The sequence below is a fragment of the Lissotriton vulgaris genome, chromosome 3_1, assembly GCF_964263255.1.
Source record: "Lissotriton vulgaris chromosome 3_1, aLisVul1.2, whole genome shotgun sequence".
NCBI classification, from domain to species: domain Eukaryota; kingdom Metazoa; phylum Chordata; class Amphibia; order Caudata; family Salamandridae; genus Lissotriton; species Lissotriton vulgaris.
In genome coordinates this window covers 351,136,302-351,160,457 of record NC_141689.1, presented here as the reverse complement: position 1 = coordinate 351,160,457, position 24,156 = coordinate 351,136,302, and the positions used below count along the sequence as shown (strand labels likewise).

General features: G+C 45.8%; 1 protein-coding gene across 2 annotated transcripts in view; it reads left to right on the top strand.

Annotated features, from left to right (window-relative positions):
- The window catches only part of RICTOR (RPTOR independent companion of MTOR complex 2), a 1,569,237-nt gene that overhangs the window by 165,315 nt on the left and 1,379,766 nt on the right, over positions 1–24,156 (top strand). For both annotated transcript variants that reach the window (XM_086960557.1, XM_086960556.1), the window contains exon 5: positions 16,918–17,049. In XM_086960557.1, coding sequence (XP_086816683.1) covers positions 16,918–17,049 — 132 coding nt within the window. The remainder of the gene's footprint in view (positions 1–16,917; positions 17,050–24,156) is intronic.

Here is a 24,156-nt window from a genome sequence, read left to right as displayed (position 1 = left end):
CAGCCCTCTAAGGTTTTGGCAGGATGCACAGCTGGGCTGATCGGAATACCGATTGCGGTCAAGGCGAGGGCTCTGCGGACAACCCCCACGACAGGACGATTTATTACGATCGACCTACTGGCTACCAGTGTCCACATCCTTGCTTTAGTGGCTTACAGAATTGGACATCTTGAGGATATTAGAAACCGAGACAGAGCTTACATACAACCTTATGACATCCGTATCACCCACAGTTTTGCATCAATACCAGACGTAGATAAGTCGTATTAGAACAATCAGTCCAGGTTCTCATCATGCAAGAGTTATTAATATTGTGAAAGGAGCCGTACAGAACTTCTCCTATGAGGATTTACTTGGAAGCATTCTCTTCCAATTTACAAGCCCTGTAGAAATCCCATTGGGACGAAACGCGTAGGCTGTATGGTGTTAATGATTGAAAATAAAGAACTTTGAAATACAAGAAAACATCATCTTTTCGCGACTCATTATATTGATAATATTGTTGTTTGAAGAATTTTGTGGTGCACCTTTGCGGTTGTTCACTTGAATACAGCTGCAGGACAAGTCTGATCTTTGCAATTGTCGAGACAGGAGCATCCAGGCAGGGTTTGGCACCAAGTCCACAGCTAGCTCACAGTTCTTGCGTTCTTCGACCTTCTTTAGTCAGACAAATCTGAGTTCCTGGTGTCATGGTGCCACCCAAGTACTCAATTTAGGGGCGTTAAGGGGAATGAAGGGTAGTTGCCAATTGTCTATTACCCTTGGAGGCACCTCACCCCCTATATGACTAATTTTTGTGAGATATGGGCATAACCCTGCCCCAGAGATCCTACTTTCACCAAAAAAACAAGATGGTGGAATCCTTTCGTGGAGCAAATCAGGTAGGCCACTTTAGGGGCGTGACTAGCCTGGTGGTGCCACACGCCTACTACATAGCTAATTTCCTGCCTGGACTTGGGTCAATGAACCTCGAGGCAGTGCTTGTTATCTCCCAGGTCTGAGTGAAGTTGGGTCGCGTATCAAAGTCAGCAGGCGGTTTAAGCCCCTGGCTTTGATCTACTAAATCACTAGCCATTCTGCTGTAGTTGGTGCGAACACCTTCCTCCTGAGCAGGCATTGTTTCTGGCCTCAGAGAGCATGGGCTCACACCTGCAAGGGGTCAGACACATGCCTGTGTGTGGCAGACTGGACGATACCAGTCAGCCAGCACACTTGATAGTGGTGTTTTTTTCCGGGGGCACCTCTAAGGTGCACTCTGGGTGCGTGTCATAATAAATCTTGTACTGGAAACAGTACAGATTTATTAAGACAGGGTGTTTGATACACCATAGGTTTCAGTAAAACCATCATGTATCTGGGGAACACTTAATGACCAGTGCCCAGTACGTATACTTAAGATGGCTTCCCTGTTCACTTGTACCATCTAGGAATTGCACTAGACAGCAGAGGGGCATATCTGCTCAGGCAGATATGCCCTCACATGTAATATAATGCACCCTGCCTTGGAGATACAAGGCCTGCTGTTGGGGTGACTTACATATATTACTTGTAGTGACTTTGGTACGGCACACAGTGAGTGTGCCATACTGTGTTTTCAATCTTGGTTTGCAATACGAAACGCAGTCTGCTGTGGCAGGCTGCATGCAGTTTGTATGGGAGTCCCTTAGGGTGGCATAATACATGCTGCAGCCCTTATGGACCCCCTTTGGTACCCATTCCCTGGGTACCTGAGGTAGCAATTACTAGGGACCTATCAGGGTGCCCCAGTGTTTGTCAATTGTATTACCATTGGACCATTTTACCTTGTTTTAGGGAAAGAGCACTGGCACTGGGGCCTAGTTAGCAGGGACCCAGTGCCCATCAGTCGAGAATCCTCAGTACCAGTGGCAAACAGTGGGGGTGACCATAACAAAAAGGGCACTTTCCTACACAACTCAGAGGATAAGACTAACATTTCCCTGGAGAGTGTACTTTGTCTAGCCTGATCTGGTGGCTTAGTGGACTAAAGCATCCACTGTGTTCGGCCTCATGGTCACAAGTTCAAATCCGTAGGGTTCACTTAGCCTTTCATCCTTCTGAGATCGTGAAAATGAGGACTGTTGAGTTGGATAACAATAAACATCTGTTAATCAGCACCAAGATAGCCTTGGGTGACCATGCGCTTTAAAAATACATGTTATGCTATGTTATTTTAAGTGGAAAAACCTGGAAAGGCTATCTGCATTGGCACAGTCAGTCCCAAATATGTGTTCCACTGTAAAGTCCATTCCCTGCAGGGAAATGGGCCACCTCAACAGGTTTGGATTTTCCCCCTTCATTTGCATCAGGCATCTGAGAGGCCTGTGGTCAGTTTCAACAAGGAAGTGAGTCCCAAACAGGAAGGGTCTCAATTTCTTCAGAGACTAAACCACAGCAACTGCTTCCCTCTCAGTGGCACTCCATCGCTGTTCCCTGTGTAGTAATCGTCTGCTAATCAAAGCAACAGGCTGGTCCTGGCCATCATCATTTGTCTGGGATTGAACTGCCCCTATCCCATGTTCAGAGGCATCAGTCTGCACTGTGAACTTCTATGTATAATCTGGTGCTTTATGAATGGGTGCCCAGCACATTGCTTGCTTCACAGTGTCAAAAGTCTTTTGAGAGACTGGTGTCCAGTTTACTTCCTCTGGCTGCTTCTTGGAGGTTAGTTCAGTGAGGGGTGCCACAATGGTGCTATATCCAATCACAAACCACCTGTAGCACTCAGTCAAGCCAATGAATGCCATGACTTGAGTCTGCATTGTTGGAGCTTCCCAGTCAAGAAAAGTCTGGATCTTGGGCTGTAAAGGTTGAGCTTGAGCTCCACCTGCAATGTGGCCCAAGTATACAACAGAACCCTGCCCTATCTGGCACTTGCTTGCTTTGATAGTGAGTCCTGCCTGTTGCAGGCCTCATGGACCTCTCCACGGTGGATCTTGTGATCCTGTCAGGTGGAACTATAGACCGCACTATCCTCAAGATATACTGCACTAAAATAGTCCAGCCATAGTCCAGCCTAGCCAGGACTTTATTCACTAGCCTTTGGAAGGTGGCAGGGGTGTTCTTTAAGCTAAAGAGCAGCCCATGAAACTGGTAATGCCCATCTAGTTTGGAGAATGCGGACTTCTCTTTTGCTCCTGGGGTTAGCCCAATCTGCCAGTACCATGGTGTCAAATCAAAAGTACTGTGAATCTTGGCCACCTCTAACCTGTTAGTGAGCTCATCTGTAGCACAAGAGGGGTACGAAGTTCCCCGGGGAGAGTGTGCAAGACAAGTGTGCGTGTAGCGTAGAAGAAGGTAAAAAGGGAGGGGGAATTCCCTTTTTGGAACACCAGTCGCTCCAACGTCCTGACCAGACTCTGTGGGGGTAGGTGTTTACGGATAGGACCGCACACCGACTGAGTACCTGACTCATGCGTGCAGGTCCCACGGGAGCAGACTGCGAGGCGCTTTAGGGAATCACTTAGGGTCACATCGCAATAGCAGGACCTGCCGGCCTGCTTACTTATTGACCTCAAGGAATAAGGTTGTAATTCACATTTAATTAATTGTTCACTGTGTAGTACTGAGCACTTAGGTCCTGAAGAATTGCCATGTCGGCAAGAAACATGTTGACCTGACCAGAGGGTTGCAGATATTCTGCTGTGTACCTTCTCAGCGCATATCACCCCTCCCACCTATTTTAATCAAGGGAGTCAGCCACGCTAATAAAGTTCCTTGTGGACTGACCAATCTTTTTTAATTCATCACTACTTCACGACTACACCTTTTCACTCGCCCTCTCACCCGCATGCACCATATGGCTGGAACAAAAGATCTCCGATAAAGAGCCCCTTTACGGGTGCCCGTCGGACATTGCAGCGCCAGTCTGACGAGGAGCAGAACCCATATGATGAAGCATGACATCTAGCTTGCTAGGTGTGTGAGGGTTTTAGTTCCAAAAAGGGCATTCCCCCTCCCTTTTTACCTTCTTCTACGCTACACGCACACTTGTCTTGCACACTCTTCCCGGGGAACTTTGTACCCCTCTTGTGCTACTAGTCTTCCGGACATGTACACTGGACCCCGTTAAATATCGTCCGCTTACGGTTCCCCCTTTGTTGATAAAGTGAGCTCATCTGGTCTTGGAATGGGGTGTGCATATATTAGTTACAGCATTGAGACCTCTGTAGTCCACACAAAACCTCAGCTCTTGTTTACCTCCATTGGAATGAGGTATGGAGACCTAGACCATTGTGCTGGGCTAGGGGCTCTCAGAGGGTTCAATCAACCCTTGTTTTAGCATCTTGCTGACTTCACTGTGATGCTTACCTTGAATTGGTCAGACTGCCTGTATGCTTTGTTTTTGACAGGTAGGCGGCCTCCTGTGTTCACATCATGTGTACACCAGGTTGTCTGACCAGGGGTCAAAGAAAGGTGCCCAGCATACTGTTTTAGGACTTGCCTGCAGACATTCTACTGTTGGTCAGTGAGGGTATCGGAAAAGACACCTCCCTCAATAGACCCATCTTGAGGGTTGTTGGAGAGGAGGTCAGGGAGAGGTTCATTCTCTACTTCCTGATCCTTATGAATGATCATCACCGTGGTCATGTTAGCCCTATCATAATGGAGTTTTTTTGCTTTTTTTTTTGTTTCAACAACCTTTATTGAAGTTATGCACATCACATTTTATGCTCTTTACGGCTATTAGTGCACGTTGTACAATCAGATACACTGTCTCAGTTCGCTTCTACTTCAAGATAACAACTCAAACTCCCCACCCCCCCTCCACTCAGTAACTTTCAAATACTACGGCATATCTAGTACTACAGGGTATGGTGCGCTGTGGTATCTTGGAAGTGTACTGCGCCATCCTTCCGCACGTAAATCCCCATATATGTTGCATTTGTTACACATTCGTGTTCTGCTATCATATAATTGGGCCAAACAAGTACCTGGCTTTGCAGTGCACTCTCCCTCCAGGTCTTTCCATAATATCCTGTTTGGTGTCCGTATCGATCTGTGTCTGCCCTCTTAGCTCCTCACACTTTCTGATACCTCCACCTCCTCCCCTTTTTCTGCCTCATTGCTTACATTCTGCGCCAGGAGATATGTTACCAGGGGCCCCCAAATATCTTTGGGGCGAGATTTGATTGGTAGTAGGTCTGCCTAATTGTGCAGTTGTTCCTGCCAAGTGGACAGGTCTCACACCCAATCTTTAAATTTAGGTGCCCGTCCTCTTCCCCACCTGAATGCTACCCTCCTTTTTCGCAATCAGGACTCCCATAGCTAGAAATTTCTTATGTACTGTCCGTATATCTTGTGTCAGGCCCAGGAGACCTATGAGCGGGGACATTGTAATCTGCACACCTATCATTGTTGACAGTCCTTCAAAGAACGCTTCCCAGTAAGCTTCCACTCTCGGGCACCTCCATGCCAAGTGCATGAAGTCTGCTCCTTCCCTCCCACACTGTTCACATGTGTCGTCCTCACTTAGTTGGAATCTGTGTACTTTAGCTGGGGTATGATATAGGCGATGGAGGAACTTAGTGTATGAGTCGTAACCTACCTCTGCTAGTGATCGCTTACGTCTGCGTACAACTTATTTCTCACTAGTCATCCGTTAGCCAAGTCTCCCAAGTCCTTATCCCATTCTGCTCTAGCCCGCAGGGGCACAGGAGGGGGGTAGCTCCTGACCTGTCTATACAGTAGGTAGATGACATGTGGTGGGGCCTCCGTTTGCAATAGTGTGTGTAGTGGCACAAACGTGTCGGGTTCTGCCGGGAATATCTGGGTAACTGCTGTCATGCTCTGCCTAAGTCGGGTGTACAGGAATGTGTCCATAATTGTGGGCGTGTGTCCTCCAAAAAACTGCTCTTTATTGCAAAATTGTCCCCCCCATGTATAGGTCCCCCTCCCCCCCCCCCAAGTGGTGTACTGTAGTTTACTCAGCATTCTGCAGCATAACCCCTCACATGTAACCTTCAACATTGGATTGCGCAGAAGCGGCATCCTGGGGGAATACATTAGAGGGGCTTCCATCTTACGCGCCATCCATCTCCAAGGATGGATCCCATCCTCGGTTCTTCACCTATGTGAATAAATACCTCTCCGGGGGCGTTGGAGCCATATATCCATCTTCTACAGCTAAGTGCACAATAAAGGGGGGTGGATGTATCCAATAGACAGCAAAATGCGCCTGTGCACAGTAGTAGTATGGCTCAAAATTGGGGAAATCATATCGGCCCTGATGGTATGGTAACATCAGTGTCGCTAACTTCAGCCCCCCCATATGAGCCGTAACAGCTGTGTTTTGAGGGTGTGGAAGAAAAAACTACCTGGGAGTAAGGTATGTTGATAAATATCGGAATTTCGGTAAAATCGTCATCTTAATAAGAGATATCCTTCCCGCCATTGAGAGAGGCAGCTTAATCTATTTGGTTATGCTGTCCATAACGTTATCGATGGCCTTGCCATAGTTTGTGCGCATTAGTTCGTCTTTGTCCCTGGTGACGTGTTTCCTAAATATTTAAAGTCCTCCGTCTCCCACTGCAACTGGTAGTCTAGCTGGTGCTAAGCAGTCTTACTGGTCAATGGGAATACCACCAACGTGGCCCAATTAATTTTAAACCCCAGATATAGCTCCAAATTTAGTGATTTCCCTCCACACCGGATTTAGGTTTTCCTGGGGTTTATGGATGTATAGTGTTATATCGTCCGCATATAGGGAGATAAGTAGTTGCCTAGCCAGGTACACAAGGGCCCTGTTCTTATGGTGTTGCCTTAATTTCGCCTCCAAGGGTTCAATTGCTAGCGCGAACAGGACATCCTTGTCTCGTGCCTCTTGAGATAGGAAGGCTGTCCGATCTAGTACTGTTCAGTAACAATGAGGCTCGCGGACTGCTATACAGTAGCTTCACCCAATTAAGGAAGGTATATGGCATACCAATATAACTTAGTGTTCCGATTAAGTAATCCCACTCTACAGAGTCGAATGCTTTGGTGGCGTCTAGAAAGAGTGCCACCGCTGCACTGTTTGGGTCTATAGCTTGCATTACTGCCAGCAGTGTTCTGAGATTATGGGACGTAGCTTTGTTTGGGACGAAGCCCGCCTGGTCTGGCAAAACAAGTCTCTCCATCAGGAGATTGAGCCGGGTCGCCAGTACCTTAGCAAGTATTTTAGTGTCGCACTTTAGCAGCGATAATGGATGATAGGAATCGCAAGAGGTTGGGGGCTCTCCTGGCTTTAGTAATGAAATTATTTGGGCTTCCCTCATAGTTACTAGTAACCTCACCTCTGCCATCACTTCATAGTACACTGCCTTTAGATCGGAGCCAGGATTGACACATATGTTTTTATAAAATTCCACTGGCAGTCCATTAGACCCCGGCGCTCGTCCTGATTTCATATGCATAATTGCTTCCGTGATCTTCTCTACCTCCAGTTCCAGATTGAAGAACTTTTGCTGGGTGTCACCCAGCCACGCCAGGGCTGTGTCTTTGAAATATTGTTGCAGATCTAAGGGGAAGCCACTCTGGGAGGTATAGAGTGTTTTGGAGTAGGTCACAAACGTGTTCAGTTGCTTCGGTAGGTTCCTATGCGTCTGTCCATTCTCATCCTGTATTTCTACAATGTAATTCACAAATTTAGAGGGTCGTACCGCATTCGCCAATGCCTTCCCTGGGTGGTCTCCTTCCCCATATATCCGCGCCACATGAGCTTTCCCCCTAAATTTGCACTCTCAATCTGCTGCTTCTTCATACTCTGTCATTTTAGTGCGTAGTGCGGCCCTAGTGGCTCCTACCTCGCCCCCCTTTGATAATTCCCACTCGAGCGTTTTTAGTTCCCCTTCCAGTTTATGTAAGCTTCTACGTAGGTCTTTTAGGATGCCTCCCCCTTTAGAGATGCACCAGACCTGAACTGTGACCTTGAATGCTTCCCACACTGTTGTTAAGCTGGATACAGAGTTCACATTACGCTCAAAAAAATTCCTGAATTTCCTGCTCTGTTTCGGCCTTAAACACGGAGTCTTGGAGGTGCAGAGGATCGAGCCGCCAGTTAAGATATGGGGAGTTGTTCACCGGGGTCCGCAGTGTAGTCATAACAGGCGAGTGATCAGAATATGTGCAGGCAAGGTGGGACGTCCTCCCCACCTAGTGCGCCATTCCCACTGACACCAGTACATAGTCCAGCCTGGCCCAGGACGAGTGCACCGCGGAATAGTATGTCCCTTCTCTCAGTGTAGGGTGCTTGAATCTCCACGTGTCCAGCAAGTAACTGGTAGCTATGATATCCTTTAATGTCCGCGGCATGTTGGTGTAATGCATGGGACTGATGCAGGACCTGTCCTTCATTGGGTCTGCAAATGTATTGAAGTCTCCCCCCAAATTACGTAAGTTGTGCCAATCGTCTGAATCCTGCCCCACACCTCGAGTAAGGCGTGTGTGTCGTCTGTGTTTGCGCCATAGTAGTTGGCAATCATTACGTCATGGAAATTCAGTCTCTCCCAGAGCAGACAGTATCTTCCATTTACATCGGTTTCCATGCCTCCCTGCACAAACTGCACCCCTCTTCTAACAAGAATGGCCACCCTTCTAGAATAGCTGGAGTATGATGCGAAACAGTGATGGGATGCCAACTTTGCTGCAAATTGGGCATGGTTCCTCGGGGCCAGGTGGGTTTCTTGCAATATGGCCACCTGGACATGGTGTCTATCTAAATACCCGAGTAACTGTCTCCTTTTCCATCATCCAATGTCCCAACTCCTGCCTGCGCTTAGTACATGCATGCCGTGTCTATTGTTCATCCCTACAACAAAAAAGTTCCCCGCATCCCCCCTTCCATCGCCCACCCACACCGGCTTCCCCAACTCGCTTGGCATGTATTCCCCCCTCAAGAATGCAAAAGTCCATTAAGTTCTCCCTCCTCTCTTGAGGGAAGTCAAGGCGTTCGCCCTCGTGTGGGGGACACTAGGGGCCCACAACCCGCCCTCTCTCCTCCACTATTTCACCCACCCACAGCACCACTAGGTTAAGCTGGCTGCATTAGTGGGACTGAGGTGAGTGTCCGGGCGGAACTAATAGTATAACATTAACACTTTTAATACGTCACCAACTTGGAGATGTTCACAAAACACATGTCGGCCGTGGCAGTCTATAGTGCGCTTTTTAATTCCAGTCCTTTCAGTCCGGGTTCGACATGGGTGAATGGGACCTAGAGCGTCTGCGTGCCTCTTGGGATGCTTCTCTTTGATTCCTCCTGAGGTATTCTTCGGCTTGTTGGGGGGGGTTGTGACGAAATGTTGCTTCCCTAAGTGGGTGATTCTAAGTTTCGCTGGGTACATCATGGCACATCATGGCATACAGGATGTTTTGTGCCAATAGTTTTTTCTTCTCTGTGGCATATTTGCATCTTGCCTCTTGAACCGCTTGCGTAGAATCCAGGAAGAACGCCAGGGTAGTGTTCTCATATCGCACTTGTTTCTTTTCCTGGGCCAAACGTAGCACTGTGTCCCTATCGCGATAGTTAAAAAAACGCACTATTACAGGTCGGGCGGTGCTCCCGGTGGCGGACGCGCCGTTACTGAGCGGTGGGCCCTCTCCACAATCAAGTGGGCCGAAAAGGATTCCCTGCCAAACAGTTCGATAACCAGCTTTCCATGAAGTCCTCCATTTGGCCCGTGTTGGTTGATTCCGCCAGCCCTAGGACTCGAACATTATTTCTTCGGGAGCGCGCCTCCAAATCTTCGTTCTTATCTGCTATCACTTTCAGCAGTTTGTCCATTTGGAGTACTTGTTCTCTTGTCGCCACTGCTCCATCCTCCAGTTCCAACACCCTAGTTTCAGCCTCTTTGATTCTCTATCATGCTGTTCAAGTTTGTTCACCACAGAGTCCATTCTGGTGTTCATGTTCTATTTTAGCATCAATAGATGTGAGGCTTTGTTTCATGCCTAGCAAGATTTCTTGTCAGTCATCCTTCCGGGTGCTCCCCTGGGCTCATGTCTCTCTGTTCCGCCGAGCTCGATCTCTGCCCTCTGCGGGGGTCAAACGAAGGCTTGGCTTGTTTAGCCTCTGTGCGCCCCATGCTGATGGTGCCTTGTCTCTCTATGAACAGGACGTATTATCAGTGCGCACGCACCCTCCTGGCTCGCTGTTGTCCCCTTACCACCGTCTCCAGAGACAAGTTGTGTTACTTGTTCCAGCTATGCGTGGGTCCTGCTGGCCACGTTATCTCTTTGCGCCCCTCGTGCACCCTGTTACTCTGTGTGTCCTTCCTCCGTTATTCATCCACGCTCTGTTCAGGGTTGTGTGGGCCTACCACTTGGTCAGATCTGGAAGTTCCTCCGCACGGCTTCCTCCTATCCCGTCAGGGTTTGCTTCGGAGGTCTGGGGGCTGGCGGCTTGCGGTGCAACATTGGGTGGTCCGCACTCTCTTGCACCCCCCACGCTGTGCGAGTCTCTAGCCTCGGGCTCACACTAGCTCCCACAGGATTGTGGACTCTGGCATGAAATGGCAGGGCATCAGTTTGAATTCTGTTTCCTCCTTGTGCCGATTGCCCCGGGGCTATGTAGTCCCTGTCCCTTATTCTGTCTCTGGAACGCACCGCAGGAACCTCCCATGGCTGAGAATAGGCTCCGCGCTCAAGCCTCCTCCTCCGGGCTCCTGCTATGCGCGGCAACACAAAATGGTGGCCTCCTCCTCCCTCAATGGTGCCAGTCCTGCTGCTGTGGGCAGAGTACGGTGGGATTCAGTATACTCCCCAGCCCCCACCCCCTCGCAGCACTGCCGCACACTTCTTGGGGCTTTTATGGACCTCCACTCTTTAATATGGTGCCCCCCGCGCCCATCACGCCGTTGTCTTTTCAACAGCGGGAGCCCACTTCCCCGCCACAGTTCCTCTCCCGAGGGCGTTGCAGGCGCTCGGGCAGTGCACACCCAGCTGCAGCTCACCGCTACCTCAATTGCTTCCGTGCGTGTGTCGTCCGAGCCTGCATCCGCAGTGGTTTGGGCTGTTATTTCCCCTTCGACGACTCCTCCAGCGGGGCCCAGTCTCCCCCAGTCTTGCCTGATGTCCACAGCCGCCGAATCTCTCCAGCGCTCCGCTTCCTACTTCCGCACAGAGATTCACCGGCTCCGTTCTCAGCTGTAGCTTACTCCTGAGCACTGTAAGTTGCACCACGGCAATCAGCATTATTCCATTTCTCCATAAAGGTGCTTGTAAGGCACGTTATTCAACCCAGGACGGGGGTTATGGATGATGTTCTGCCCGAACTGGCAGGAGCCTTACCAGCGCACAGCCATTTTGGTTGTGCGCCCTCTAGCGCCCCTGTCATGATGGAGTTTAAGGTGGTTCACATGGATAACCTACTTGGGGCGAAAATTAAAAGGTGGCAGTGGTTTATAAGAACACGGCCAGCACCCCTGTCGTGTTTGCAAAGAATGTTTTAGCAATTTGTGTATAATACAGCATGCTCAATGCAGATATTGTGCCACCCACAATATCATTCAATGTGTGATCGTAAGATTCCACGCATATAACATAAACATAAATCCAATAGCAGAGCACTGCACATTCACAATTTCAAACTGCAAAGCACGTAGTCCTAGGATTTATTTACCAAGCGTTGTAAAGTCCATATATCACAGTCTTGATCATAAGTAAATCAATTTGACAAATTGTTGACATGTAGATGTTAAAGCCGAACAGCCGACACGTATTTTGTCGCTTAATGCGACTTTTTCAAGGCTGTTAACAAAAAGAACCATACAGAAATCCATTTTGGATACAGTTACAGGGAAGATTTGTAACAGTATTAATATTGTGCCTCAAATAAGTCAACTAAAAAAGTACACTTAAAATAGTCCCATGACCGTGAGAAAAAGGGGAAAAGAAAAAATTCAAAATACAAATTAGAAAAGTCGCTAAAAAGTTGCACTAATCCTACCTAGTGACTATGTTAGTGAGTATTCGCACGCAAAAAAAGAACTATATTTCCATAAAGTTAAGCAAACCTATATGCAGAGAGAATAAAAATAGTATTGAGAATAAAAATAGTATAAATGGAGCTATGCATCCCCAAAGTTTAAGTGGTAAAATCATGAAGCGTCAAGAACGGAGTAGCCCTAAAGAACATAAGGTGCCCTTTGTTGAACAAAAAACTGTGGTCAGTAGAGGAAAAAAGAGGAAAAACTGGTAGATCACCTCAAACTAAAGAAGTCTAATGGCATCTGAAATCCACTTGGTCCACACAGTTGTGGTAAACCATGATGAATACCAACAAGTTACACAATCCTCCCTGTAGTCAAGGAAATTAAAAACGTACATGACTAATCATTAGAGAAAAAGAAAAAATCATATGAACTTCTATCTAACACCCAATCTAATCACTATCTTGCTTATCTATAGTTAAATAATCTGGAAGTTAGACACAGTGGTAATAGTTGATAATCCCTCTCATTTGCAGTACTGTCCCAAAAAACATAAAACACGTTGCATAGTTAGTCGCAAGTGACTTGTTACTCGATAGGCAGGGACACATTGAGAAAATAGAGAACAGGTGTCCTGTGCTGCGTAATATCTTGAAACTACCTGCAAAGGTCTCACTAGTTTACGATTGCGTCAAAACCATCAGTATTGACAAAACCCAAGTGTTATTCAGTTCATAAAATTCTAAAATGCCCGACCTTCGCACATTGGCCCTACCAATTTCATTTAGAAAACTACTTGTTGTATGTGCACCAACTATTTTATTGCAACTTACCTAATAATTAACACAAGAGCCGGGGAGACACTCAGAACCCCGTCGCTGAGTCAGGGCCCACGTTACAAGCCCTAGGGAAGTCTGATAATCTTCCCGATAAGAATCTACAAACCAAAGATAGAACAAAAGATCTATTTAGATCCAACGAGGAACCCCAGTCTCATCCTCTTATTCGTCTGACAGTAAAAAAACGAGAAAAAAAATCAACACTACTCACCGGATATGGTACAACACCCGGCATAAAATTGAGTCTTCAGCACCCGCTGCTTGGAATCCTCTCCTAAAGAGCGCCAACAGGCGTCATGCATACGTATTATGCACGACACGACACGTTTACGTAACGTGTCACCGCCATTTTAGTCGTTTAATGTATACTTCACAACTTCAAAAACGGCAACGTTATTCAATTAAGAGTGGCAATATGTCCGTAAGCCTTATTCTAGTTAAAGCAAACACCCATTCTCCTTTGTCAACAGATTTTAAAGCCCTCCATAAACTTGCACCTTACTGTCTTTAAATTAGCCACCTAGAATTTCGACTGAAGTAAACAAAATCAAGCCAGGACTGACTTGAGGTTCTGTGAGGCTCCCTGAACATAATCCTGTACTCTTCAGTGGTGAGTCCAAAGCCCCCAATCAGGGAGGGTATCCTTTATAAAATCATAAGACTCAGCACTTTCCTCATCCTGTGTCAGGAGTCTATCTCTGCACTTGCCTGAGAAAAGCTCCCAGAGTCGAGAGCCCTCTCAAAGGCTGTAAACCATTTTGTGATATCAGCACCTTCAACATATTTGGGACAATCCCTTTGGGGATTTTGGGATCAAAAGCTTCCTCTCTCTATTTATCCTCTTGCTGCCACCATTTATTGGTGCTAGACCCATCTCAGCCCTTTCTCTAGCCAGGGTTTTGGCCGCAAGGGGTACTCTTCTGGCTACTCTTGGTCTGGATCCTCTAGTTCTTCTAGGGGCCTGGCCTACCTCCGGGTACAGTTTTACAGAAGATGATTCTATTGTTTTCCTCTTCCCTTTTTGGTACTGGAAGGGAAGCTATCCCCTTGAGTATTGTTGTCAGTCTCAACTTCACTGACTGGGTCATCTTCAATATTGTCAGTGTTTTCTTCTTGCCTGGGCTCTGTCAAACTCTGCAAGCAACACCTCGAGTTGTGCCTTGGTTGGTTTAGGCCCAACTCTAATTTTGCAAGCCTTACAGAGGTTCTTCAACTGCTTCAATTTAAGTTACATGTAAGGAGACAGGATGAGAAGTGTGGCTCACCGATTAGAGCGGCAGACCCTGAGGCAGAGGTCTGGCCCGGGACCAGGGTTCAATTCCCGACGCGGCAGGGTCTTGGGCTCAGTGTCCACGGACTTGATAATTCTCGCCTAGGTGCCTAATCTAATCATGGGTCCCACTCTGCAACTCTGGGCAATAGCTTGCTTAATCTCCACAACGGCCCCAAAAGCGCTAGGATGCCTGGCCTCACCTTGGAGGTGCCCAGTAAGGGGCCTCTCACAGGAAAAGCCAGGAAGGGTTCCACAGCGGTATACAGCGCCAAGATACCTTCTAGGTGATAGTGCGCTTTACAAGTATACACACATTTACACACACATTTTCTCTGGGGCTGACCTGTTTAGTGTAATTGGGACCTTTTTTTAAAAAAATCGGCACACATTTCTAGAACAGACTATTAAGGCCTAACCAATAGTATACTTTTAAACAGTTTGGACTGGGGGACTCTAACACAAGGCCCTAACAGTTCAGATTAACAAGCATTGGCATAGCCAATAGGCCTCTCCTTTGGGACCTTATAAGTGTTTAGCCATGTAACAGTTGATGTTGTTGCACCAAGGATATTGTACTGCATAACTAAATACTTGTAAGGTTCCAAAGGCAAGACCTATTGGCTTTGCCAGTGCTTGTTATTTCTTTTGGTTGGTGCTCACCAATATCAGTGAAAAATGTGCTGCTATTGCTTTACAGCATTGGCAAAAATCATTAGCAACGCAAATAGATCCTAACGTGGAGACCTATTGACTTTGTCACTGCTTTAGTACAAGTCAGTCAGTGCAAATGCTGTCCTTCTTCGGTCGTTGTTGAGAAAATTGGCCAGAACAAGTGTAAATGCAATGATATATCTCATGCTGCACTTTAATGTATCTTTAGAATCTAACATTGATTCCGTCTGACCAGGAATACATTGTTCCCCCCCACCTGCTACATCAACAGTACCATCTCATTTGAACATCCGCGTCAGGAAAGAGTTATTTTGCACATTTTAGGAACTTACAGGGGTACCGAAGTGCGTGCCAATTGTATTAAATTTTACCTTGTTTTATGCGAAAGAGCACTGGCACTCTGGCCTGGTTAGCAGTGGCCCAGTGCACTTTAGTTTAAAAACACCAGTGCCAGTGTCAAAAAGGGGGTGTGCCCACGACAAAAAGGGGCACATTATTTTATGGAATACACAAATCGGAGTGATGCTGAGCTGGTACAAACTAGTGCCATCCTGAAAGAACTACTTTAGAGTGTCTCTCAGTATCTAGACATGAACGATGCAGCAGTAAATCCAAAGAAGATGAAAGCAGTCAATCCAAAGAAGATGAAAGCAGTTATCTTTAGACAAATTTGCAGTTGTCCATATGAAGAAGAGTAGGTTGCTAAAACTTCATGCAGTGTGAAATCATACTTTTTTGCCTCCTTTTTTATGCCAACGTGAAAGCTCAGTACATCAAAATCACAGATATACATTGGTTCCTTGGAATGAGAGTGTGCAAAATTTGCAAAGTTGTCTTTTTCCAATTTTGTGAAGTATTTTGTTTAAAAAAAAAAAACTATGGTCTCTTCATGAATTTAGGGAAATTTAAAGAAAGAACATTAAAAAAAAATTGCTGTTGTGGCCTTTGTTCTTGAGAAGCCTTTTGCAGATAATATTGTACATGAAACCTTGTTGAAGTTTAATTTCTCAACGTACTCATTTTCTGACTTGGGCAGAGTTGTAGTTACACGTGCATAGCTCTCTATGTTCGATATGTATATCATAAGAGGTTATGAAAACATATCTCCTTTTCCCAAAGTAATGTTCGAATATGCTTTAGACACAGGTTTGTGTAAAACAATTTGGGAATAATAGCACATCAACACAAATCATACTTTATATCCAACGGCTCGTTGAAATAGGCTCAGCTGCGGCAGAAGGTAAGATATTTGAGTGCTTGGGTAAGCAAGCATTTTTATAATGCTACTTAGGGCTGGGCAGCATATGTATTTTTGTACGAGAAAGTTTCTGGTTAATCGCTTTCTTTTGACTAAATTAAGACCTAATTCCAACAACAGATAAATCGCATTATTTCATAAATTATTCAGTGGTTATCATGCAATGACTGAGTGTAGATTATATATGCCTTCGAAACACGCTAGCATTAATTACATTTGTAATGATGTTGTTTAGATATATTCATGTGTCAATCGTCCATACATTATGCATTGACATGTCTAACTATTTTAGAGTATAAGGACTGTAGACTTCTCGCTCCCCCAATTTCGGAAATTTCCAATAACCTAAACTTCTTGTAATGTTTTTATCTAGCAGAATAAAAGAGCATCATCCTACTTTGAAATGCTGTTGCACAGGTTTGAATTTTCATGCAGCAGCAAATTGATTTAGTGCCTGCGAAAAGGCCATCTGGAATGGGTGCTGGCACCATAAATCGACTGAAGGAAGTTATTATTAATGTATTAGTTGTTTAGAAGGGGAGTGACTGTCAATATTGATCCTTTCCTACCTTGCTACTCCATGTAATTTTGAAAGATGTTGAATTAGGCCATACACATCCTCACAAATGCATTAAGCTGAGTGTATTTGTTTTATGGACTGTATCGGGGTTAAAATAGAATTATTGTGTGGTCTCACCTTGTGTTTAGCATATCAAAAAATGTATTTCAAGAAGATTCAAAGTTGAGAGCTGTACTAATAGCATGGGTCATTGCAGTCAGATCATGCCTTCAGTGGAGCCTGTATGCAGTGGAATGTGAGGCAGAGATGCTGCTAGGTAATGATGTAACATGTTATACAAGTAGCTTTCAAGTTATAAAGTTACAAAACATTGATTGCCTTGATTTATTTTATGCTATTGTGATAAAACTGTTTTTTTCCTTCTGCAGTCTACGATTGGCTTTATTAAATGAAGCAAAAGAAGTGCGTGCAGCAGGGCTTCGTGCACTTAGATATCTCATACGTGACTCCAGTATTTTGCAGAAGGTGCTAAGGCTGAAAGTTGATTATTTGATTGCCAGGTAATTCTTTTTTTTATTAAAGTTTTCATTATGCACACTGAATGACTGTGAAGAGGTTTGATACTCTCGCTGAAGCCAGCATTTTGATGATCTGTGTAAGAAAGAGGCTCTTTATATACTGGTGTGTACAGTGTTCACACAGTCCCCAGAGGTTTGGCAGAGGCTACAGTTAGATATAACCTTACTCTCTAAAGTGGTAGCTTGGTCGAGCAGTAAGGAAGTATCAGAGGACAGTATAAAGCATTTGTTGTACACCCTCAGTCAGCAAATGGTCTCACACACTCAAGAACTGAACTCTAGGCCAATTGTTTTGTATCAAAAGATATAGTTGTTTTATTTTAGAACCAACAAGGTATCAAAAATAAACTTTCTCAGCATGAGTGACTGTAGTTAAATACTTTTCAAATAGGCAATAGACTTTTTGATTACAATAGGTACAGTTGTTGCAATAGGCAACACAATTTCAAACACAATGCAACATTGAGCTCAATGGGAATTTCTAGATAAATGCAATTAATTACTTTTTAGATTACTTTTCTAACAACAGGACTGGATCCTAGATTCAGTCCTGGGACATGTCCTGTAAACAGTTAAGTAAAAGCGTTTTGGTTACAGTAGGGATTTTTATGGAATATTATTGTATTTTAAAAGTTGACACTTAAAAACTTTTTCACACAGAATCACCAATGTTATCCTATGGGATGAAATTCTTTTAGCAGGTAAGTAGTGTTATGATTACTTTTTCTTACTCAGGATTGGATCCTGGATCCAGCCCTGGTGCATCTCCTGTAAACAGTTGAAAGAATGCGTCTAAGTCATACAGGCGATGTTTAGGGAATATTTGTAGTTTCTAAAAATCGACTCTTAAAAACTTGTCTGGTGAAAATCATACAATTGGTTAAAATTACTTTTCAGGGTCAGTGCTGGGCTAAAAGATGCAACACTGATTTCTCTCCTTTCTCTCCTTGTTCGGCTGATTTTAGTTGAATATTCTGAGGAAGTAAGTTTCAGGGTACTCCTAAATACTAAACTTAGGGGCGTTACAGGTCATGGACCAATAGGTCCCTGTCCTGAGGTGAGTACACCCCCTATCCTGCTCCTCTCCTGTGGGAGGGGGCAGGAGCCTATCTCTGATTGGGCAGGGCTCCCCATCCTCAAGATGGTCGGAGCCCAGAGTTGTGCTTCACCTCGCCTCTCCCACCTGAGGGGTGGGAGAGGCGAGGCACTCCCCCTTTCCTCACGTAGGGTTTCCCGCCAGTCTTCCCGCCAGAGTGGGGGTCAGAACCGGTGGAGGCCAGTACAGAAAGTGGCATGGAGAAGCTCACAAAGGCTTCCCCCTGCCCATCCTGGTGGAGGAGACCTAGCACCTCGCCCAGGATGTGCATTGTTCCTGGCCCAGGAGAGCGGGGGCTCTCCACCCAGGGGTCCAGCAACATGTCTGCTTTGTGGCAGCCTAGGCCGCCTCTCTGACAAGATGTGGATTATAGGTTAGGTTTCAGGGGGCATCTCTAAGATGCCCGCTGTAGTGCATTTTACATTAAATCCCCACACTGGCATCAGTGTGGGTTTAATGTGCTGAGAAGTTTGATATCAAACTTGTCAGTCTTCAGTGTAGCCAGTATGGTGCTGTGGAGTTCGTAATGACAAACTCCCAGCACCATATACTCTTAATGGCATCACTGCACTTAGAGTGACCAGGAATGGCTCTGGGTACTGTAGGGGCACAGGGCTCATGCACCTGTGCCCCACTCCACTGGCATAGGGCACCCAGCTAGAGGGGTGACTGATGTATGCCAGGGCAGTGGGTTTGTGGGCCTGGCACACAGGGATGTGTGCCATGTCGTCTCTTTGTTTAGTTCTGCACCAGGACACTCCGCCTGCAAAGGCAGTGTGTGTGTGTGTCAGGGTGCTGGGCCCCTAAGGGTGGCACAATAAGTGCTGCAGCCCTTAGGGGTCTTCTCTGGTCACAATTCCCTGGGTACCTATGGTACCATTTACTAGGGGCTAACATGTGGCCAGAGATGCCAATTGGGTTTTAGCTTCATCAAAGTTTTAGGGAAAGAACACAGGCCCTGGGCACCTGATTGGCAGGAGCCCAAGGCACACTCAGTCAAAGCACATCAGCAATTCAGCAAAACGTGGGGGCATACCATGCAAGAAAGATGGCACTTTCTCACAATCTGCATATAATGAAAGATACCTGCAACAGTATGGTTACGCTTGGAGCTTTGACTCAAGCTATGTAGAGTTTCTTGAAGTTATTCAGGTGCCTCATTGATGAGTGTAGCAGTTACATACCTTTTGTGGTCATATTTTATGTACGCGCTGACACAGAATTTTATTATCTCCATGTCTGGAGATAAATTAGGCCCTTCAGGCTCCATTCACAGAGGTTAATTTAGTTATAAACATAACCAAATTTACCTTACATAAGCCTGCTAGACATCCACAAAGGAATTCCTGGCAGGTCCATTTATTTATTTATTTATTTATTTATTTATTTTTTAAATTTCTTTATTCGCAAATAGGTTCTCCACTCAGTAACATGTGTAGCACATATACAAATGTTTTGTCACAAAATTAAGTACATTATTTCACAATCATTCGCATGGAGTGGTATTAAATACAATGCAGCATCTTTTACGTTTCAAAATTTTCTCCCCAAAAACAAATCAAGAAAAAGTGCATTGTAACATATTCGAGTGTCAGACTGATATACATAAAAATAAAGAATACCAAGTAAATAAAACCCCTAAGTAAGCGTGCAAGCGGAGGAGAGTATAAGAGAGCCTTTCTGCCGGTACATCAAATGCAGAATAACAATACCATCACCCAGGGGGTGTAAGCAATTTCACGGTTTGTGTCAAGCCAGGACGCATTGAGTTCGGGGCCTGCAGAGACCAGCGGCCTCATAAATGCCAAACACATCACAGATCGGCAGGTCCATTTATGAGTGCAGAAATCTCCACCATGAGTGCAGAGTTTTCTGCACCTAGAAATCCACCTGAAAGGATGGATTTGGGTGTCCCCTAAGCATGGGTTAGCCCTGGCTGTTGACATTAATACATTCTCATTACCCTTTCTGTAGGAAGGTGGATACCGGACTATGGTTACACCCAACTTTTTGCCTAGTGTTTAGCTGGTTTTCGACGTAGTTGGCCTGGGATCCTGCTATTCAGGACCCCAGGCTATCTGCTCTCTCTGTAAAATGGACTCCATGTACTGTAGGTACATACCAAATTGAATATTGGGTCATCCTTGTGAGTCCCTGTATAGAGTACCATAGGTACCCAGGGCATAGGTGCACCCAAGGCCTACCAGGGGCTGCAGCATATATTATGCCACCCCTGGCTGGCCACCTAAATTGACACAACTGGCTGATCACTCAGTTGGGGAAGGTCGTGTAATCACCCCATGCTTAGGTGTAGTATTCTTTTTCCTACTTATATATAGACACACAGTAACCTATAAGTCACTCCTATGGCAGGCCTTAACAATCCTGGAGGCAGAGGGCTTGGTTATGTGTGAGATGGTGCTCTAGCATGAGCTCAGCCTGTCTGCAGCTTTCTGAACCATGTCCTTATAGCTGTTCTATGATATTGCCATACCATATACTTTTAAGTGCATTATAATCCTCGCGGTTAATGCTAACTTTGGTTTGGCTTTATCCAAACATGTCGTGTAAGGTGTCGTACGCTTTGGAATACTGCCCCCTCGCCAATTATAGCGACGGGGTTAGCATTGCACCCTTCTAGAGGGAGAAGACATGTTGTTGCTGACTATCCCGGTTAAGGTTAACCAGAGCCCCAGCGTCACAAAATGGATGCTGCTGCCACCGACACAAGTCGGACCTCCTGCTGCTGGGAGTCCTTCCAGTCACAGAGGTTTTGACAATAGGTTTCCTGCCTGGAGATGTGCGAGCACCACCCCAGACAGGACTTTGTGTATTGGGACAGGGAGGTCTGAATAGATTGAGACACTGCCTGGGGCACATTGGGTGCTCCGTGCATACCCCAGTTCAAACCGGTTGCTGGGGCACTCCAGCCCCAGCTCTGGCGCGAAACTGGACAAAGGAGAGGGGGTGTAACCACCCCCTTCCTGGTCCCACCCATAAGAGGGACCTAGAAAGTAATCCAGCCCCTTTTAGTAGTATAAAGGTAGGAGCTGAGTCCTGAGACTTCAGATTAAACCTGAATCGTAACTTGACACGAAACTCTGGACCTTCGACGTTCTGCTGAAGCTGAAGACTGAAGAATCTCCCTTGTGGCCAAGGAGTGACCACCCTGGGCAACCAGGCACCAGCCAACTAATCAACGGCTTGCTTTGTCGACTTTCCCACCGGAACCCGAGCACAGAGCCTGACAAGACCCAGACTTCCAGACCTCTCTGACCTCTCTTCACGACTGCAGCATAGCTGAGATCCGTGGAGGCGACGAGACACGTGGGACCGGACATCTTGAAAAGCCTGCAACTTGCTACCCGTGCAGCTCCTGAGGCATCCTCGAAGCTGTACACTGGGGACTGAGAAACCCCGAAGCCGAGCTCCACCTGCACCGATGATCAGCCCTCCACACTCCACGAGTTCTGCGTGGGGCCCATCTGCTTGTGTTCTGCTCGACGCGTTGTCCGATTGCTGGCCCGTTGGCTAGTAGCCTCTGTGACGACAATCCTTTTGAATCACCGCGCTGGTCTGGTTGCTCCAGACTGGCCCTTGCCTCCCTGCAAAGGTGAGGTACCTCAGACCTTGCTGGTCTGCATCAGAAGCCTTCTTTGAATCCTGCGTGGGTTGCCTTTGCCAAGGCTTGTTGACTCCAATATGGCAGTCGACCCCTCCATCTGCGAGAACATTCGTGGGACAGCTCCTCTCCAGCACCTGGTCGTCGTTGACGCCTCCTGGTCCGCGTGGCTGCAAAGACAAGCTTCAAGACAGCACCTGATTGCTCCTCGACATAGTGTGGTTCCTTCCTGGTTCCATCCGGTCACTGGCTAGTGACCCAGACTCTGTCCCCTCTGCTTTCAGGTCCTCTTCATCCTCGATCCACCCTTGGATCCACCCGGACATCTTCCTCCTGGTCGCCTGCAGCCTCCTTCTCCAAGGCTCCATAGGATTCAACGACGAAACCCGACACATCTTCACACCTATGCACCCGCCGTCCGTGGGTGAGGTAACGTGAGTACTTCGGTGCTCCCAAGGGTATTGACTATCCAAGTGTCCAGGTTTTCAGTTGTTTTCTCCTAGCTAAACCGGAAGTGTCCTAAATCCTTCTAAATCTAACTTCTAAGTTCCCATTGACTCACGCATGTGTGTAAAGACACTGCACGGGCCGCCTGTGGGCCTCCTACTCCTAACCTAAAGTTCAGATAGTGTAGCCCCAGCGATTCTCTAGGCCCTAGGCCTTCCCTTTTCTCGTGACGTGGTACTTATACCACTTTCTTAATATATGGTTTTCTTTGCCCCTAGGGCCTAACTGTAAATTGTGCAACTTAACGTATTCTGACTAAGTATCTTGTGATGTACTTTGGCCTCTGATCTCATAAAGAGTTCAGAGGAGTGTGTTAGTAAATAAATACATATATATTTTATATATATCCTGTGTGGTGTCCTTTCATTTGATATTCAAGGGGTTACATATGGTAAAACAGCTGGCTTTACACGCCCTCTAGAGTCTTTTAGCCTAAGACTGTTCTGTCCACGCTACCACTAGGATAGCTGGTCTATAAGGTTGACTTATAACCATCACCATAAGGGTTGTTTGGACTGGTGCAAGGGGTTCACTAGAATAGTGAACATCATATACCAGGCCAACTTCTCACACTTTACACCCTGGAAAATATTTAGTCCAGTTAATATTTAGTGTTACTTCCCTCCCAGAGTAGGAAGGGGAACGGATTACCTCCTGATTTGCTTGGGGTTGTAGTATTTTTTTACCAGTGTCAGGAAAAAAATCTGTATGCACAGAGTATCCTATTCCTCCTGTGCAAAGTGCTCCTCTCTGGAAAATTTCAAATAGGAATAAGATCCTGCTAAGAATGTTGCATAGAAACTTGCACATAGCCCAGCTTTCCTTAAATATTCCGTGGGAATTGTGAGTGGATTTCGGGAATGTCATAAATCAGCTCCTGTAAGTAGGTGTAAATTTGTGAGCGCAGACTTATTACTTTCATTTTAATTGGGCCTTTTGGGTTTGTTACGCCATCTGTATTTTTCATATTACGTGCTTATTTTGTATTAGTTGGCTTGAAGAAAAGTGTGTTCCATTTGTTTATTGGAAATAATGGACTATTGTTTTGTATTTACATTAAAAAGAAGAGAACAACACTTAATTATGTAGTTAAGAATATAGAATAATAGAGAAAAGTAACCTTAGCGTTCTAAAAAACACATTCTGTTGCAGGGCACTGATCTGAGTTAGATTAATTAGATTGTGTTTGCCTTTCATGAATAGATTGTTGTTGAGACAGTGGGTGGGCCAGCGGATTTGTGTGGTTTTTACTGCATAGTGTAAATTTGTCGTTCTTGGTATATAATTTGCTAATTTTAATTATTATTATAATGCTACCAAAGAATATGCCACTCAATGCAGTATAATTGATGTTTAATTTATTTTTTCTGGCTGCATAATTTAACATAACCCTGTCGTTGTGCGGCTCTCTATTACTGCTTACTTCGAGTAGTGCTGATAATGGTTTAGCTCTGCAGAGTGGTTTGGAGACGGTGTTTAGGATTTCACGCGTGCTGCCTGTGAAGTATGGGTTTTTATATCCAGGCATTTTTCCATAAAAACACTGCATTTGTAGGTATTGATGAGCTGCACTTTCCATTAAAAATGTAATTTTTTGTTTTGCTCCATGGACTGATCAGCTCCAGATTTGGCACTTAGCTTTGTGTCAGTATACAAGCTCCATCATACTGATATTGGTGCCATTCCGTGAAGGGTAAACCATTAAATGGGAAGAGGTAAAAAAGAGAAGTGTTTACCAATTTATGCTCACAAATTTTACTCAACTTGTCTTTGCATCTGCCCTGGTAATGAATGGTAACAGATGGCACAGGAACTGCAGTTTTTCATTCCAGAAGGATTTGTATAGAATGTTCTGGAGCATAGC